This window comes from Rhamphochromis sp. 'chilingali' (genome assembly GCF_963969265.1).
Source record: "Rhamphochromis sp. 'chilingali' genome assembly, chromosome: 8".
Classification (NCBI taxonomy): Eukaryota; Metazoa; Chordata; class Actinopteri; order Cichliformes; family Cichlidae; genus Rhamphochromis; species Rhamphochromis sp. 'chilingali'.
Genome location: NC_137935.1, coordinates 31,141,055 through 31,160,637, shown reverse-complemented (window position 1 = coordinate 31,160,637; position 19,583 = coordinate 31,141,055). Strand labels below are relative to the sequence as shown.

Here is a 19,583-nt window from a genome sequence, read left to right as displayed (position 1 = left end):
ACGTTCCTGTCATCACCTATGGTCATGAGCTCTGGGTGAGTTTGCAGATACAAGCAGCAGAAATTAATTTCCTTCGAAGAGTGGCCGGGGTTTCAGCTTAGAGTCATTCAAGAGGGACTCAGAATAGAGTTGATGTTCTTCCACATCGAACTCCACTAATATATCTCATGGATGCCTCCTAGGTGAGGCATTCTGGGCATATCTTACTGAGAGGAGGCCCCAGACCCAGGACTGGAGAGATTATATCTCTCAACTGACTTGGCTTGTTATTCCAGCTGGATGAGATGGCTGGGGTGAGGAAAGTGTGGGCTTCTCTGCTCAGACTTCTACCCCCATGATCCAAACCTAGATAAGCGTCAGAGAATCAATGGTTGGATGGAATCTTGCAGAAGTCCATGGAACTGGCTTGTAAGTCCTCAGCATTTATTTTTAAACAGCTGTCTTTACGGACTACATCAAATGCCAGTTTACCAAACGAGAATGCCAATCAAATTGTCAGCTCAAGAACTAATTACCTGAATAATAACTAAAGCAAACAGGATTAGATATTTGAGTGATGACACTATAAGATCTTCAAGTTATTCCAATACTGAAATATGTGCAATAAGACATCCTGCCTTCAGTTTGACAACGGCTCATTTGAAGTCTTGGAAATTGCTAATGATGTCATATCACTGCAGCCTGGAAATAAACAGAAACCTACAGGTTTCAAGAGAGAAGCAAATACATAAGACAAAGCGCAAAAATCGTCACTTTGACAGGTAATGCAGATCAGACTTGTTGTAGGTGTGTCTGTTTGATTATGCTTGTGAAGTAACCGAGCACATTCCTTTTATTAATGGCGTCCAGGTGAATGGTGCGTTTCACTAAGCAGTCTTGTCAGCTGGGTGAGTGTAGAAGTGTGTTGACACGGTTTACACAGCTGTCTGTACACACTGAAACGTTCTGTTTATATTAATAATAATAATAATGGATTGCATTTATATAGTGCTTTTCAGGACCCCCCAAACCCCTTTACAATACCACTATTCATTCACATTCACACACTGGTGGAAGCAAGCTAAAGTTGTAGCCACAGCTGCCCTGGGGCAGACTGACAGAAGCGAGGCTGCCATATTGCGCCATCGGCCCCTCTGGCCATCACCAGTAGGCGGTAGGTGAAGCGTCTTGGCCAAGGACACAATGACCGAGGCTGTCCGAGCCGGGAACCTTCTGATTACAAGACAAACACCCAACTCTTGAGCCACGATAGTCCTAAACTCTAAATGTTTCCTAACCTCTAAATGTTTCCTAACCCTCTACTATGCAATCACACAGATGACTGAACTGGAGAAAAGAGCACACAGAGAGGCGTTTCCACTGAATGAATAACAGCTGCACAATTAAATCAGTGACTTCTTTACTGAGAATTAGGCTGCTGTACCCTTAAGATGAATAAGTTCTCATTATAAGTCACAGGTTGATGACACAATGGAAACATAGCCCCCTACTGTATGAGCTTGTTTCTTTTGTCTGCCTTCTGGCTGCAGTGCTCTGCATGCTGCTGCTCTGATCTGTGCAGCTGCACTGCAGAGGCTTTTCAGTCGGTGGTATCCGAGCGCTGACTTGTCATGTGTCTGTGTTTGTAGAACATGGGTTCACTTTAACATGCCTAATGATGGAACTGGGTGATGGATGACAGGAAATGATGTGTTAATCCCTAGGAACTGACAGTTTTCTGGCTTTACTCGACACTGCATCCTTGTCTCCTCCCCCATACCATCACTTTCTCTTTCTTCCCTCATGACTCTGTGCCCGCTCTCTTCTTCCTTACTACGCTTCTCTCTCTACATCATTCTTCTTTCTCCTATTCTCCCACCCTCCCCTCCCTTCTGCTCTCCTCTCCTCCGAGTGGCGACAATGTGACTGCCTGCGTCAGCCAGCCTTTGCCAGCTAGTGAAAGCTGCTACTGGAGGTTGCCGTATCCTGCAGAGATCCCTGTGTGTGTGTGTGCGTGTATGTGTGTAAGTGTATGAGTGCACGCAGATGGGAAAGCAACTGAGTCAGGGAGGGCTGCCTCTCATCTCTCCGCTGTCATCGCCATCCTTTCCTCTCCTCCTCCTCTGCTGCCATGGAGCTCCAGCAGGCTGAATCGCAGCAGCATCTGCAGAAAGGGCTGAGGTAATACTGTGTGTTATAGAGGACTTTTGCTGTGTATTTAAGCGCACACAGCTGCACCGCATGCAGCCTAAGAGAGTGCATAATGTGTGTGTGCATGTGTGTAGACCTGCACTGTAATATATAGCATCTTGCTGGCGATCAGATTCCTACGCTTGTCAGTGCAAAGCATCTCTTCCACCTGGCTGCAAACATCTGTACGATGCTATCTTGCGCATATATGAGCCCAGCTAAGAATTTTCTTGGTTGTCCTCATACATGTTGGATTGTGTGTGTGTTTCTTAGGTGCCTCAGTTCCTGCTCTCCTCCAGGTTTCTCCCACAGATCACATGACCTATACAGCAGGAAAGCAAACACTAGATATTCCTCCTTCTCTGCTATTGCGTGTACTGATCCCAGCCGCCTGTCAGTGTTTTGCATTGTAGTGATGGGGTACATGGTACATACCCTATATTTGACAAGATACTAAAGAATGATGGGCCTGTCAGTGCCTGTGTAGAGACTGCATTGCATTCAAAGTTTCCCGTCAACTGCTTTATATATACATATATATTAAACCTACAGTGAAGCTTTGCACAACATGTTGCCCACCTTACCCACAATGCAATTTGACCATCAAGAGCTGGGTGGTATTCTTGTAGGTCCTACTGAATCCTTGAGCTGTTAGTCTTAAGAAGAGACAAGGAGCAGGGCCACAGACTGGAGAGACACTGCTGGAGGCAATAATCAGACTTCTGACAGCTCCCTCTAGAGGCACAAAAGGCTACCTACAATTTTCATACATATTTACTGGAGTTTTTCCTTAAAGCTGTTTTAAAAAAATAAATTTATTTATTCTCATTCACATGAGAATGAAAATGTCAGGCTTAGAACAACAGTATATTAAACTATAAACCTATGCTCACTGGTACACGGTCCAGGTGAGGTTGGACTGATCCGGTGTAAAAAAGTAAAAAAGTGGATTTGTGCACTAGAGGGGGCATCATATCTCCTGCCTCCTGAACTCTGTCACTCTAGCCGAAAGTGAGAACTGTGTTGTGTTCTATGTGTGAGAAATCCAGCTGTGAACAATGTAACAGCTTGATTCCAGTGACAGTGGAGTTGATGAGTGAGAACATCTGCCTTATTCAAATGTTGAATTTGCATCACAAAAACCATATCCCTGCCTTTTCTTGAACAGGCCTCATTTGCTCTTGTAGAACCAAACTGATCTGCATAGATGGAGGTTGCGATTCATTTGGGATGATCTTTCAGCACTGTGCTACCATATTATGTTTCGCATTAATAACAATGCGCAGCAAGTTCTTGATTTAAAAAATATATGTGATTTCTTGTCTCTGCAGGTAGATGTGCGAGTGTGTGTAGTGCTCTGTTGGGCCATTATGGAGTGTGTGTGTCTGGGAAGGTGGACGTCGGGCTCGGCCGTCGTGTTCCTTCACACACTGGCCCTGTCCTGGACAGGTAAGAAACATGGCAGCTTCAGTCCTGATTATATCTGTCGTACTAATTATGATCTTGACTCCAGTTTAGTCATAGCTGACAGGTGTCATTGATATACAGACTTTATATAAAAGATGGAAGCTATAACTGGGATATCATATTTGATCACGTGGTTTCAAAAGACCAAGATGACGATGATGAAAATAAATAAATAAATAAAGTAGACCGGCAGCACAATCATTGGTGGTTAGCACTGTTGCCTCACAGCAAGAAGATTTTGTGTTTGAATCTACCAGCCTGCAAAGTTCTTTCACATGGAGTCATGTGACGAGGATGGATGGTTGGATGGATGAATGAACCATAATATATTAGTGCTACTCTTTTACCCACAGGTGCAATTGAGCCCATTCCTAAAATTGACGGATGGCACGGGGGAGGTGTGACGCTGCAGGAGAATGTGACACACCGGTTCAACTGCCATTCAGATGGCTGGGACCCCCACGCCCCTCCCATGCTGACCTGGTATTTGAACGGCGAGCAGCAGAGAGATCCATCGCCAAACCGTGGCCGTCTAGTCATGACATCACAAGAGGATTCTGAGGTGATGAGACCGGGGTCCAATCACAACAGCACCTTCTCTTTGAGGGCCAGAAAGTGGGACAGGGAACTGGTGTGTGTCGCATCAAACCCCAGGACAGGCGAGAGCTACAACGCCACGGTCACGCTCAATGTACAGTGTGAGTATGTGGGCCCATGTGTCTTCACCTGATGCATTTGACGAAATGCTGAATTTCTCTTTCTCTGTGTCTCAGTCCAGCCAGAAATCCTCAGGGTGAATGCCCACTATAGTGAAACCTCAGACCCCGGACTCTCCCTGGTCCTCTTCGCCTTGGTGCGGTCAAATCCACCTGCCACGATCACCTTTGTTGACCAGTCCGGCCAGTTGGTGGCCAATACCTCTGACTTCCTCATTCTGGACTCACGAAGCTACCCCTGGCTGACCAATCACACGCTGAGAGTCACGCTCAGCAGTCTATCAGGAAATGTCTCGCTGAATGCCAGCAACAGCGTGGGAACGGCGCAAAGCAACCTCACACTGGCAGGTGAGACAAATCTACCATGACTTCAGAAACTACATGTGATGATAATACAGTCATCGGGACCTCTACAGCACATCTCTTGGCCTTAGTTTACTGTTTACCATGCAATTATGAGATCACTAAAAGAAAAAGTGAAAAAAAAACCCCAACATGTGGAATTATTCCTTTAAACTCTCCACTTTCTGTCTCCAGAGTTCCTGCAGTCTCGTGTGGAGGTGCCCATGCTGGGAATCGTGACCGGAGGAGCCATGGCCTTTATGGCTCTGCTCATCCTCAGCCTGATAGTTCTCTGCCTCATGCAAAAAAACAAGAGCAAGTCTATTGGTGAGACTCAAGTGTGCATGCATGCAGTGAAGAAACAAGCTGGAAAATTTGATTGCAGCATGTATTCTTAAGGTATTCTTCAGCAGACTAACACACATCCCCGTTTGATGTTACAGAGGATACAGTGGAGATTGTGATGACCAAGAAGAGGTAAGCAAGGAGGGCAGACTTGTGATGTTACAGCACAAAAAAGTGGAAATCTCAGCAGTCATTGCCATTATTCTTTCTAAATCTTCAACGTTTGATTGACACCACACCGACACCATCTCTGTATTCCAGCGCATCCATATTTCACATCTCCCTTAATAATTTCCACCTCAGCGCATTAGCGGACTGAAAACACTGCTGAAAGCATTTCTCTGCTCTTAAGAATACTTTATGTGCATCCTACAGATCAATACCATCTCTAATCCAAGTTTGATATCTTCCACACAGCGAGTCAGCCAATCTGAAGCCGGATAAAACTGATAAGACCCTCATCCCCAGAGAGAACATGTCCCTGCCTTCAAACATGCAGCTCAACGACCTCAGCACTTTAAAGAAAGGTACATTTACCACAGTTTAACCGCAGCACAGAATCTGACCGTACAAACAGTTTAAGAATACAACACTTTAACAATAAATCACTCACTTATATCTTTGAGTGTCCGATAATCAGGTGCAAAAACCTTTTGACGGAAGAAGCAGGACAATGTTATCTGACAATCTTGGTGTAAAATGTGTTCTCTTTTTTGCTCACAGTTAGAGAAAGGATTACAACCAGACTTTACTTCTGAGATGTGTCTATTGAAACCTGTTTCTCTGGGTTTCCAGTCAGTCTGGTTCTTCACCAGAACAATCACCTGCTTATCTGTCAGTAAAGCAAACAGAAGGTCAAGAAAAACGTTAGTGAATCAATATCTTTACCTAGACTTATCTGTCTTAACTTTTTTTGTTTTGTTTTTATCTAGAGTGCGCACACACACAGAGATGCAAATTTAATTGAATTCTTTGTAAGTTATTTTTCGGTTTGGCAAGTTATTTTGATTATTTTATTTTATTATTTATTATTTATGTCGTGTGGTAGCTAAACCTAGCTTAGCTTAACATAAATTTAGCTTAGCATACACTGTGATTGTTTAGGAAGTACTGCAGCACATCAGCCCCCTCCAAGAAATGCATTGTTACATGTTTGGTTTTTACAGACTGCTTTCAATAGGTTAAATAAATAGTTGATAGTGTGCTAATTTGTAAGCTTCAATGGAATGTTTTAGCTTTTTAGCCATTTTACTTGTATTTCTGATTCCGTTTAGCCTGTTAGCTACAGCAAGTATCTAGCTGGGTGTGACAGTTGTATCAGTTTCTATCCATCCTTCTAACCACTTCCTGGAGCCTATCCCAAATGTTACTGTAATGTTACTGTAATGTGAATACACTTTAACTTGATTTTAAAAATCTCACCACAGCTTCCCCACCAAAAAAAAGGATAACATCTTACATACTACTGCATCCTCCATCTTTCCTGTATCACTTTTTGTAGCCCGAGAGGCCGCCCAGCAGAACAGTGTGGGAGAGGAGAAGAAAGAGGAAGAGGAGGAGGAAGATCTATCTTTAGCCTATGCTGCCAGAGGTCAGGGAAATACTCCTGATCCTGTTGAGTTTTTTCTCCACTTTTTAAAATACTTTAACACAAGTTTTTGTATCAAGGAACATTAGCGTTCTTTCTTTCCCCCCTAATGTTTCCAGGTTTTGCCAGATATCCGATGGTGGGCTACATCTATAAGGTGAACAGCACAAGCAGCGAGGAGATCTGGCTCTGACGTCCCTGAATGTAACACACATACTGTACATGCATGCTACTTAAAAACAGTCCAGCCATCCCGAAGGAAACCCAGAGCAACTGCCACTCAACCAACAACTCAGGCTGGGCTGACACGAACAGGATCCAGGATCTTGTTGGTGGAGTTTAACACCATTCTGCTGACCGCATCGACATGATCACAAGTTTCATAACCACACAAGGAAACTGTCTGTGTGTTTGTTACCAAGTGCTCGGTATTTACACTGCTGACATGTTGTCTCAACAGTATGAACTGCAAATGAAGCGCTCATCCTACAGTTTGTTTCGACATGATCTCCTGTAAACATGCTCATAATGTCCCTCCTCTGTGTTGCATTACTGGAATGCATTAAATGTTCTATGCTAACACTGATACCTGAATAAAATGGTGCATAATTATAGAATACGTATTTGGTCATGGAAATGTTAAGATGCAATGTACTGTATATTTGTATGCATATGTATATGTGTATAAAAGAAGATGTCTAATAAAGATAATATGGAGACTGTGGAGGCAAAAGCTGGAAAATGCTGTGGCTGTGGTTGCAATCAACACTCACCAGGGGGCGCTGCAGAGCGGTTTACGATGAGAGTCGTGTGTTGTTGGCATAGTTCTAGCAATAAGTGTTGTGTGATGGAGAAGGCACTGTTGCATTTGGGGGAAACGTAATTGGGTACTCTATAGCTGTAGCAGGTGCAGGAGAAGAATAATCTAGCTCTTTAGGTTTAACCGTGTGTGTGTGTGCCAGGTGTTACCTCTGGGTCACAGGTTCCTGTGGCTTTTCATCAAACAGGAAGTCGAGTTGTGTTGTGGGAGCATCTATTTGCTTTCTCTCTGTTTTTCTTCTGCTCTGTACAGTAAATGCAGTCTGTCACACACATAGTGGGAAAAGAAAACATTCACAACACACGGGGGAATTAAAATATTCATCTGAACACACACGCTTGTGTTTGTGCCTTCGTTTTACCAGATAGAGCTGCTCACCACCACCGGCACGAACATATCCCAGAGCAAGCATACACCAAGCAGCAATTACTGTCAACAGGCTGATCAGTCATTCCCATAAGGCGGAATTTTCTTCTCCGGTTGTTGTTTGTGTTTTTTGTAAGATGTGAAAGCTGCCATGACAAAAAATCACGTGGGTAGGGGGAAAAAGGAGTTTCGATACCCACAACATTTTAATCTTATTACATATACAACAAACATGAAGTTTAGTGATCAAACAGGAAATGAGTGAACAGTTCAGTGAGGCTTTAGTGTTGAAACTGCACAAACTGATTTTTGTTGTGACAAGTTCAAAATTCTCGACTGCAACTTAAAATGTTGCTTGTGTTGGTGAGAGTGTAATAAACATTATTAGCTAAGTGCATCTGAACATGTCAAAGTCACAGTCAGGCTCCTCCAGATGTAGGAATCAACAAAGCCTGCTGAGACAGAAGATAAACCAATCACATTCACTTCCGTTTCATGCACATGCACAGAGAGACTGAGACACTCTGACAGACAGAGACTGGATGCTCGGTGGCTGAGACCCACAGTTCTTCATTTTGTGGTCAGTACTTTTATTTAAAAGTTGATATTATGTTGTGTTGATATTGAGTGTTGATATTGTTTTTTCATTTAGAGTTGATAATGTGTAAAGTGTGAATTCTAGGAATAAACTAAACTAAACCTGGTTTCAGAGTTTGTATTGTTGGCTAACTAAAATGATTTCCTCATAATAGCACCCTAAATGTTGTATTTCATCATCTATTATCTGTCTCTGTAAGTCCAATAAATGGTTGACATGAAGTAGAAAATGGCGTACTTCCTGTTGTTCCGTAGTTCGCTCATTCTTACTTGCAGGGAACTGAACTGTTTCCTTCTATCAGCAGCAGAACTCACAGGAACAATGAAGAATCACTTTGCTTTGGTCTCCTGTTTGCTGCTGCTTTGGACCTTCACAGGTAGGCCCGCTACACCATTTTACCCCACACTGACATGAAATGAAAATCATTGTGTTCAGTAATTTTAACTTTTGTTGTTACAGAGTTGCATGTTGGTTTTTTATTTATAGGAAATGTTTTCATATTTCCCTCCAAATTTCTCTTTCAGTGTTTGTCAGCTGTGAAGACAAAGGTAAGAAGACTACTACTTTTTTCATGAAACTATGTAGTAATGTACAAGTAGCAGTTCAATAGAAGTACCAGCAGGTTTAATGTGTTCGATTTGAATGTTTTTTTTTTCATACGTCCCAGAGCCCATGATAAAAGTGACTGAGCTCGCTGAGGGAATTAAGGTGACTTGTCCTGCCGAGTATAAGTTTGTCCACAATAATACTGCTACAGAAGTAACGCTTAAAACTAAAGATGAGTCAACAAGGGAGTACATCTGCACGAAAAACACTGGAGAAAGTATAAAAATCTTCGTGATGTTTCGCAGTAAGTTCTGCATAAACAACTGTGTAGTAAAATGTGATGAAAAAACTTCAGTTTTCAAATTTTATGTTGTATAGTATGCATACTCTTTTGTACTTGCTTTACTTGGCTTCATTCTGTGAATACATATATTTATTGTATGTGTGTGTTCGCAGGCTGTGACAACTGTGTAGAGCTTGACATAATGTCCACAGTGGGCATGGTCATAGGAAATGTGGTGGCCACCATTGTGATTGGAGTGGGTGTCTATCTCCTCGCTTCTCAGACTCGGACCGGCCCCGTCGTCTCTAACAGAAAGAGTAAAAGTAAAGACTATTTATCTGTCTTTTACTGGATGTGAAAAACACTGTAAATAACAGATGAAGATGTTTTAAACACCCTGCAGGATTGGTCTTTGTTAAGGAGTGGTCATTGGTTAAGGATGTTGTGCTATTATTTTAATTAGTTCACCACACTGGGCACAATAAGAATTTGAAGAAGAGAACAGGCATTAGTGCTTCAGCCACAATTCAGAATTACTCAATTAAAGACTATAGTCATTTAAATAATGCATACAAATGCTCTAAAACCATTATTATTAATAATATCATTACTGTTAACTCAAATTGCCATCAGCAGATGAGCTTGGTGAATAATAATTCATGTGTCCTCAGGCTCTGACAGACAGCATCTTGTTTCTGAAAGCAGAGGACCGTCCAATGACCACTACCAGGTAAGCTGAAACACGAACACCCGTTGTAAATGTGAAAATACCACTAATAAAAACACAGCAACTGACACCTTTTCTGCAACAGCCTCTGAGGAGAGCTGGCCAGAGAGATACATATGACGAACTCGTCCACAGAAAATAAATGGAAGGATGCTCACTGGGTCCATCGCTGGAAACTGAAGTTCCATGAGTCCTCACATCTGAAACATCCGACAGCAGCCCCCGACAGAGGGAAAAACTGTTTCCAGGGTTTATGTTTAGCTTGGTTTATGCCCATTTCTAATGTAAAGTCTCTTCCAGCTTCATTTTCATCATGCTTGTAAACTCAGCATTTCAGATACCGGCAGAATCGAGGCAGAATATTACGTATAGTATATAGTATTATTTTTGTTTATGAATACAAAAACTGAGATTATCTTGGTGCCAAAATGAAAAACTAAAATTGACTGCGTTGTCTTGCTATCGCTAGTGGTAAATACTTCTCTAGTACTTTTCTTTGGTACAATTTTAAGGTAACTGCTATATTATACTTCAATCCTAATGTACTAAAGAGCTTAATACTGTGCCTTTTAGTACCCTATATTGTAATGGCGTCACCATAACCATGTATTGAGAATAACTGTGACATTTAAAAATTAAATATTGACATTGTCTGTAGTAATGCGCATATGATAATATAAAGAAAAGAAAAAGAAAGAAAAAGAAAATAAAACAAAAGATCTCACACATTCGACAAAGTTATAGATAAATTTGACTGATGGCATTATTGCATTATTTTTATTATTTCTGTGTTTTGATAGATATGGTTATTAATTTCTTTAAACTGTTATTGTGAAACAAAAATCTGAAACAGCCCCAGTAGCCCCAGTATGTCTATATACATATAATTATTTGTAAATGTAAAAAAATAAAGCACTATTTAATGTTTAACCAGTTTTTCTGTGGTTTCATTTAAGTGATACGTTTGAAGCCTAGGCAGACATATTTTTTTCTTTCTTTATTTTCTCAACATGCATGAAGCATTAATATGTTAAATTTACCCACATATCAAATCATTCATAACCAGTGTTGGGTAAGTTACATTAAATTAGTAACTTAGTTACATTACTAGCTACTTCTATCAAAAGTAACTCAGTTACTTCTAGTTACTCGTTACTTTCAAAGTAACGAGTTACTAGGGAAAGTAACTTTGGTTTTACTCAGAATTCTCTTGTTAATTCAATTCAATTCAATTTTATTTATATAGCGCCAAATCACAACAAAAGTCACCTCAAGGCGTTAATGTGTTGCTTCCATAACTCTGCCAGTCTTCTAGCTTGCTTACTTGCCACAAGTGCACTGTGCCGCCTACCAATAGAAAAAAAAATAATGTGCATATTTCCATGAGAGAAATCCCACGCCTGGACCGTCGTTGACCGCTGCCATGATTCTAGCCTACGTCACAGCGTCATGTGCGGTTTTTACATCCAACACAAAAACTGCAGTCGTGGTGCTTTCGATTGTACTCAGAACTCGGAAATTCTGCCTTCTGAATAGGAAGATGTAGGTAACACCAGACTGCAGATGAGCTGCATACAGGGCTGGTTTGGGACAAAAAATTGGCCCGGGCATTTTGACTGGAAAAATCATAAAGCTTTTGAATGAAAACAAACGCTGTTGTGACAGTGATGTACACTGTTTTGATGGTATATATGCATCAATCTATCAATCGTTTGTTGTAAGATTCAGATAATTATTTTTTAAAAGCGAGACATTTTAAAGGAGAATAAGAAAGAAAAGTATTTCTTTGTGCCCCCCTCTCCCTGTTAATGCCCTACCTGGCCCCCCTGGCAAAACTTTGCTAGACCCGCCCCTGCACAGTTACCAGCTGTCAACTGTAAGAAAAGGATCCTGGTGTTATTTGTCTCTCAGAAACAGTTCATAACTTCCCTTCAACTCATTTATGTCACCCAAAAGGTAAACCTGTTCTCCATCACCTGTTCAAACCTTTGCTAGCTGATGAGCCCCCTTCTTTACAGCCTGAGTGTTTGGATGTGACAGCGGTACTTTCGTGTGTGATGCTACAGAAACAAGAAGACCTTAATTTCACCATGTTCCAGCATGGTCCTTTTTCTTTTTGGAAAAGCTTCTTATGTCCACAGAAGTTACAACAAATGTACAATAACCATTAAGCTATCTGTCAGTCCTAGAATGCTCCCTCTCTTTCTTTATGTAGAGTGGTTGCCTCCAAAGGAGAGTCAGTCCTCAGAGACATGTTAAAATGTACAACTTTAGCTATTCAGCTATTTACAACTGGGACAAAATTTGATATCTGTGTGGTGAGCCATTTTTTATTACTATTTTTCAAACACACTGCTTGGGTTTAAAGCCTTTAGTTATGGGCGTGACTGCTTAGTTTGACAGGTGTGCAGACACTGACAGATGTATCCTAACTATGCTAATTTGTGTCACTATACCATCTTTGTGCAGTTGGACTAATTTTAGTGGTATTATCTCACAAAAATCCCATCCAAGAAGTTGGCACTTACTCTCTGGTGATTGAAATTCTAGTATTTCACCCTGTTGAGATGGTAAGTGTGTCTGTGTGTTGAACTTGTACAGTTTATAGAGGTAACTTAGCATTAGCATTTCACTCTCTCTTCTAAATTCGGTCAACACCATAGTTGCAACCAAACACTAATACTGAGTCCAGATAGCAAAGGGCGGCTTCATCGTTTTTCTGTAAACAGTTTATGGTTTGATGTAAAACCACTGAGTAGAGCTTCTGCTTGCAAAACACATTGAGGCCTACATGAGGTTTTGATCAACAGTATGATTTCATTTTCTTTTTTTTTTAGCCCGAATGCTAAAAGATCTAACAACAACATTAAATGCTAAAGGGTCTTTAATGAAATGCATGCAAATTTGGTTTTGCAGCCTTAACATTTGCACATATTTAAGTTTAAGACAGAGAAATGTTACCTTGGAAACCTCATCAATGAATTGTCTTTTAACCTTTGTTTACATAATTAAACAAAGGTTTGTTTAAAAATAAAACGATTATTAACGTTAGTATTTACAGACAACTGCACCTTTGATGAATGAACCCTCAGATATATTGTATTACCCAAAGGAAAACAGTGACCATTAAATACTAACCCTAACTCAACCAGATACAACAGTACAATGCTACTACCGCATTGATTCACTGTATAAGTAATTAACCATTCAAATTGCATAATTAAGTGAATAATCACATTAAAATACTCAATTACAAGTATAGGGCCTTGGAGGGAACTCTAAGTAAGATTCGTCACTTAGTTGAATTATTTATGATCATTTTAATATATTATTATAATTTTTAATGGTTAATACATTAATATGCAATGTTAGTTTTTATATAGTTTTAGATTAAATTAAATCTACTCTCTGGATAGCTTGTAATGAAAGGTGTGGCATAAATGTATTGAAATTAAAAGAAGCAAATGTATGTGAACCTAATTATAATACATACTATAACGTTAGTCAAAGGGTTCATATTAATGTGGAGTTGCGTAAGTCTTGTAATCAGTTAAATTTTTACACTGAAGAGAAAGTTACACAACAAGGGTTAAGAGAATTGAAAGGTTAAAATAGTAACAAAGTGTTGCAGGAAACACAAAAGTTAAGGAGGAGAGAAACTCAGAGGCGTCCCCATGTCAGATAATCTAAAAGCTTAACGTCTTTGATAGCAGCTCGTCTTCTTCCTCACTCTGCTGTGACAAAGCTACAAACTACTGTTTTCTACCGGAGCCGGAGAAGAGATCAAACAATGGAGCTTTAAGCAGCTCAGCTCTGAAACACAAACCTGATCTACCCACGCACGCACACACGCACACACACACACACACACACACACACACACACACACACACACACACACACACACACACACACACACACACACACACACACAAAACCAACTTCTGACTCTTGGCATGTTCACACACCTTCGAGCACATGCACGCTCTCATCCAACATGAACGTGCATGTGCTCGTGCACACTAACAGATGAGCAGATGTAGGTCTGTGTGTGGGAGCGGTTTGACTCAACAAAGAGAGAAGAACACACCACCACCACCCTCCTATTTTCTTTGCTTCTTTCTCTCACAAATATACAGAAGATGTAAATGAAGATAACTGAGCAGTAAGTGTGGGTGTGTTTCCACTAAACACTGCTCTTCTGAGATGCTTACAGTGTAACAGATTTATCAATCATTAATAATCTGCACGGAGACGAAACATTACGTTGTGTTTCCTTCTTTTGTTTCCACCAGTACAGCTGTGCTCCGTCACTGCTGGGAAAAAAAAATCACACAGAACCCAAAACATGACATGATGTGATATTTCCACTGTGTCTTTAACACTATCAAAAATATGTTTATGCATTGAGAAATGTTTCAGAGATATTTCCAGAGACAATGATGTATACAACTGTCACAGCAGAAACGAAGGCATACTGGTGATGAGTGTGTGATGGGGGCTGGGGTGCTACGGATATGAGCTGTGGCTTTGAGGCAGCTTCATGAATCGGTTACAGTTCTATCTGCTGAACCATCCCAGTACTGTTTTCAACCATGAACAAAGACATACATGAGAGCAGTGTTCACTGTGGTTTATTATATTAATGACGCACGTTGTCCATTACAGTAACAAAAAGGTTATCACATTATAATGTAATGAAGAAAGAAGCAAAGAAGTAAGCCTCAAAGGTCTGTGCATGCAGCATGTTACATATCTGATGCTCTTTTTACATGTCAGAGCTTAAAATGCTGCATATACTCAATTTATATATGTACAAGACATGCAAGTATATTTGAGTTGATATGATTTTATCACTCTAAATTACAGCCCTTTCTGCCAATGTTTAGATTAAAAGATCAAAATACTCAAATGCCCATAAACACATATATTTGGCTATCCACATTATCAGGCACACTCCTACAGACTGATGTGATCCAATTCCATGTCAACACAGTAATAAATTTATTTGCTGCTGTGCACCCTCACCACTAACCAACTAACTAACACTAAAAACTTCATGACGGTAGCAAAACAATATATTTAAAAGCAAAACATGAATATTACAGGCATCAAGAAAGCAAACTTGCAGTCGCAGTGCTGTACTGCATTTCTGTGTACACCTAATAACCTGTACAATAAGCACAAAAAAATTTGATTTCTTTAACTTTGCCTCCGACGGCGTCTTTCTTTATTCATTAGCCTGACACCTGTTTTTATGGCTCACAATATTGAAAGGTGATATTTAGTCTACAATATCAGTTTGAATATTTTGTTGTTTGATATACCCCTAACAGTCATTTTAGATAAGTTTATGTATTCTACGTGCTTCGTGGTAGCATCTTTGCAAATGGGCATTGTTGGCATTAACAGTTCACGACAACAAATACAAATTTGTAATGTTCATTAGGTTAATGTCAGTGCTAACGCTTTCTTTCTGTTGGACATGTTTCATGTTACATTTGGTTTTTTACTCACTTTTTGCAGGCTACTTTTCAGGCACTCACCACATCGCAATGCTAATATCATTTCATTAGAAAACAGGCAGATCATCACTGATTCATTTAAAATCAGCAACAACTCAATTCCCCAACCACTTGACGACAGACACAAACGTCTCCTTTATACTGAACAATTCTCAAAATATACTGGAAAATGGTTTTATATTGATAAAATCTGTTATTTTAACTTTTTTCACAAAAAAAATGTATTTAAATACTATAGACTATAATACTAAATAATATTTAAATGAAATATCTTTAACTTTTGAATCTCAATGCAAATTCCGCCTGAACTCTACCTGCTTGTAAGTCAAAGGGAAACGGAGAAAATTTGTTGTGTTGGTTTTTGGCTAAGGTGACCCTTCAAATTCAAAACAGAAGAAGCCACTGCACGCTACTCGGATCATGACTGATACTCTTGTGTGTCTTTTGTGATTGTTTTCCTTCATTTGTGCAGAGACCCGGAGTCGATAGCTGAAGTGCTTCTACCCCATCCTGGTGACCACCGTGGAGTAAGTGTCCTGGGCGCGAGTTTGAGGGTTCAGTGCCTGCAAGAAAAACAAAACAAACAATAAAATGTTTTGCTTTAGGATGCCAGATTAAGGTACACATCACCAAGTGGGTAAATAGTCCAATATGCTTAAATAATGTTATTTATTTACGGGAGGGAGGGATTTTAATCAACCACCCAGAAAGCCCAAGAAAATAAGTGGTTAAAGAACTACATCAGATCCATGAACCAGGTGAAAATGGAGTCACGCTCTTTAATCCCAACATATCTGAGTAGCTGATTTAGGGGAATCTCTTCTTCTAACACTTTTGCATGTATTACATCTTGCTAGTTCTCTCAAAATTGAGGGAAAGTATAAAATATTTGGGCAAGTTTGGACTCTGCTCATAGCAGGCTTTGGAATCACATCTTGGCAAATTAGTGTTAATATTTAGTGTAATCTATGTTCTATGTTGATAAACAGTTAATTAACTCTGGTCAGGAATTAATCCAGTTCCATTCAATTGCAACGTTGGTCTCGTTCCAATATCGTCTAACACAGTCTTATTTGTTACATGAAGGAACTGGAAGAATTTAGTGCAAACAAAGCTAAAAATATCTTTTTAGTCATTCAGATTTGATTTTTATCAAATGACATGTTCTGATTTTTATCACTCCTTGCACCACATCATTAAATATCATGTAAAACAACATTAAAATATGTGTGGAAAAGTAAAAAAAATTCACAGAACATGAAAACACCATTTCAGGACATTAATTGTTTCATCTGGTAAATAAAAAAAAGTATGAATAATTCAGTTCAATACAATTCAGTTTTATTTACTTAGTGCCAATTTGCCAATTCAGATCACTAATTAGTTTGGCTGCATTTTTTGTTTCTCTTTCTCTTCTTTCCCCCAAACTGTAATATATTAATATCTCTTGTTGCCTGAGTGTACCTCAGGATTCCCAGGAAGGAACAGAAAAGTATTAAAGGCAAAAGGACATCTGGAATACCCTGCTAAACCTGCTCCGTTCATCTAGCGGATAAACGGTAGAAAATGGATGGATGGTTGGATGGATGAATGGGTGGTTAGATGGAGAAACCATGAAAACTATGAAAACATCAACAATATAAAAGCCATACTTTCTGAATTATTGGGGATTTAACATTCCAGGTAAAACAGAATTTTTATTATCCAGTACGTACCTCATAGTCAGGAGACGGGACAGGTGGACCTCGGCCTCCCGATCGAGGAGGTGCTGGAAGATGATGACAGAGTAAATACAACTTAACGCTCGTAATATCAATAATAACAGAATTTCTCAAGAATTAAAGGTGTATAAAGGACATGAGGTAACCTTTAACTCAACCAAGACAAAAGGGTAAACTAGTAGACTGTCACTCATTTGTCCAAGTGCACTTTTTACCTTTGGAAGGTTGAGGAGGCCCAGCTGGGCTTTTCTTCTTAGTGCACCTGTAGACTATGACCATCACAATTATTGTCAGGAGTAAGTCCCCGACAATCACCATAAATAATGTGTTTCCATCGAGCTCAAAGCAGTTCTCACACACTGGAGGTAAAAGACATCAAGTGTTAGAGCAGCATGAACAGCTAACACAAGTGAGGAAATGAAAAGATTCTTTTTCACTCACCATTTCCTTCAACATAGAAATAATATTTCTGATTAGTTTCGTATTCACATCTGTATGTGCCTTTACTCGTATATGTGAATTCATAGATATAACTTTCATTATAGACTTTTTCATTTTTGTAAAAAAAGTCCCCATCTCCTGGACAGGTCAGTGTGACTTTGCTCCTCCAGAATTCCGCTTTGCCTGAAAAAACATGGACAGATATTAAGATACTTTTCACACAGAAAGGGACAATCTGAGATGTGAGACACTTTCCTTAAACTTGGCTCATCTTTTGCACATTGTGAATTTTCCCTGCATGAATACACATCATTCTAAATTATTATTAAAAGAAATCCTTTAACATTTACCAAAAAAAAGGCCATGTCTGCTCACAATAAATGTGTTCAATATAGCAAAGACAAAAGTATATAAATGTCAAAAAGTGTATGTGGACATTAAAGCATATCGTTGACATACAGGAAATTGTAGAAATTTCTTTGAAATGCTCTTAGATGTCCTAGTTTGTTGACAGAATTCATGTTTCTAAATCCAGAGAAGTTAAGTGAGACTCAATGACTTTAAAATATGAATTAAAACAAATGCCAGACTGTTACCTTCGCGAGCTTTCGTGGTAGCAACGCCGAGGAGGACGACGATGAGCACGGCCTGGACACCCATGCTGAGCATTTTCTTCAGGATGCCTGTTTTTGTTTTCTAGAGCTTTCTGATATATAGACTATAACTTTTTGAATATTTCCACTTGAAGATTTCAGTTACATCAAAATGCTGCTCAATGAGACGAAAAGCTTCAAATTAGACGAGGAGGTTCTCTCTCTCTCTCTCTCTTGTTCTGACACACACACGTTGCACCCACAGGAAGTGTTTTTTTTTAAAGATGAATTCACGGTTAAACCTCAAAATGAAGTCAAACTGAAGAAGTATACTGAATAGAAATGCTTCTGCTTGTTTTCTGATTCATTACAGATCAAAAACACAATAAACTGCAAATGACAGCAGCTAACGTCACACCGCTTGAATGAGTAGCTCATATTTACAGTGTAGCGTATCTTTCCATGCTCTTTAGTTTGCACCTAAACTCCCCCTTACATGTAGCCATTGTTTAGTCTGAAAACACAGTCTGAATCTTTGATGGGAATCAGTTTTGTGTGCAGTGTGTGACGAGTGAAGATGGCGGCGTTCACAGCAGCTCACAGTGATGTTTGGGGCGGCTTTGCAGAACATATGATGCACTACTGTAAAGATCCTTAGATCAGTAAAACTTCTCATTCTGATCATTTTCCATGTGCATGATTAAAATACCAACATTTAACTCCAGTAAATCACAAAGAATCAAACATTTACAACCAAGCTGCAGTTTGTATGTTTCACAAACTGTGCCTTATATGCATCAGTATGTAACAACAACTCATAGATCAGTTCGAAATGATGGATAAAAGAAGTTTTTAGGTTATGAAAAACTTCTCTGTGACAAGTGTCTGAGCTATTTTTTGAGCCAACATGGCGGTTCCTGTTCTTAAACAGCACCTGCTTTGTATTTGACTTGTGGATGTCTTTTTTTTTTTTTTTTTTTTTTTTACATGTAACGTCCCTTCCCCCATTTCTTGTTGTCTTCAAATAACCAAACAGAAAAACGTCACTGATAAAAGACCAATAAGAGTTTCAGATATTCCGTTAGAATTACAGATGATAATAAAATGTTGTCATGCAGTCGAACATGTCTGGAGGAGACAGACATCAAGACCCTGGCACTGAAAAAGCATTTTAATAACTATGGCTTTAGAATGTGTGTTAACTATGAATAAACCCTTAAACAGTGTGACTGTTCACTACCGGGTTTCAAATGTGACTTAGGTGATCAGCTCATGAGTCAAGTGCATAGAGACATTGCTGTTTAGAGCCCCTATCGAGTGCCTTCAACGTGTCCAT

The 19,583-nt window shown here is 39.7% G+C and overlaps 2 protein-coding genes across 3 annotated transcripts; one reads left to right on the top strand and one right to left on the bottom strand.

The window, feature by feature from the left end:
• The first annotated feature begins 353 nt into the window (after positions 1 to 353).
• On the top strand, positions 354 to 7,295 carry tmem25 (transmembrane protein 25). Of its 2 annotated transcripts, none has more exons than XM_080889331.1 (9): positions 354 to 408; positions 3,501 to 3,618; positions 3,990 to 4,334; positions 4,410 to 4,700; positions 4,890 to 5,021; positions 5,138 to 5,171; positions 5,457 to 5,566; positions 6,541 to 6,630; positions 6,747 to 7,295. In XM_080889331.1, the coding sequence occupies exons 1-9, from the start codon at positions 376 to 378 to the stop codon at positions 6,818 to 6,820; spliced, it is 1,227 nt and encodes a 408-aa protein (XP_080745457.1). In that variant the 5' UTR covers positions 354 to 375; the 3' UTR covers positions 6,821 to 7,295. The 2 variants fall into 2 exon arrangements, with proteins under 2 accessions (XP_080745457.1, XP_080745458.1); XM_080889332.1 differs by having other exon boundaries at positions 356 to 2,160.
• Positions 7,296 to 15,992: 8,697 nt separating this feature from the next.
• Positions 15,993 to 18,385, bottom strand: LOC308401329 (T-cell surface glycoprotein CD3 epsilon chain-like; the record flags this gene model as incomplete). The annotated part of the gene is made up of 5 exons (XM_080889489.1): positions 18,251 to 18,385; positions 17,655 to 17,837; positions 17,429 to 17,572; positions 17,208 to 17,260; positions 15,993 to 16,055 (listed from the first exon to the last, which is right to left on the bottom strand). Exons 1-5 carry the CDS (start codon positions 18,321 to 18,323, stop codon positions 15,993 to 15,995), a joined length of 516 nt encoding a protein of 171 aa, XP_080745615.1. The 5' UTR covers positions 18,324 to 18,385.
• Between the last annotated feature and the right edge of the window lie 1,198 nt (positions 18,386 to 19,583).

Bases quoted from the DNA above. Each gene is read 5' to 3' on its own strand.
- tmem25 (XM_080889331.1), top strand. From the start codon at position 376: ATGGAATCTTGCAGAAGTCCATGGAACTGGCTT. The intron at 3,619-3,989 runs GTAAGAAACATG...TTTTACCCACAG, and splicing joins ACTGGCCCTGTCCTGGACAG to GTGCAATTGAGCCCATTCCT. The intron at 4,701-4,889 runs GTGAGACAAATC...TTCTGTCTCCAG, and splicing joins AAGCAACCTCACACTGGCAG to AGTTCCTGCAGTCTCGTGTG.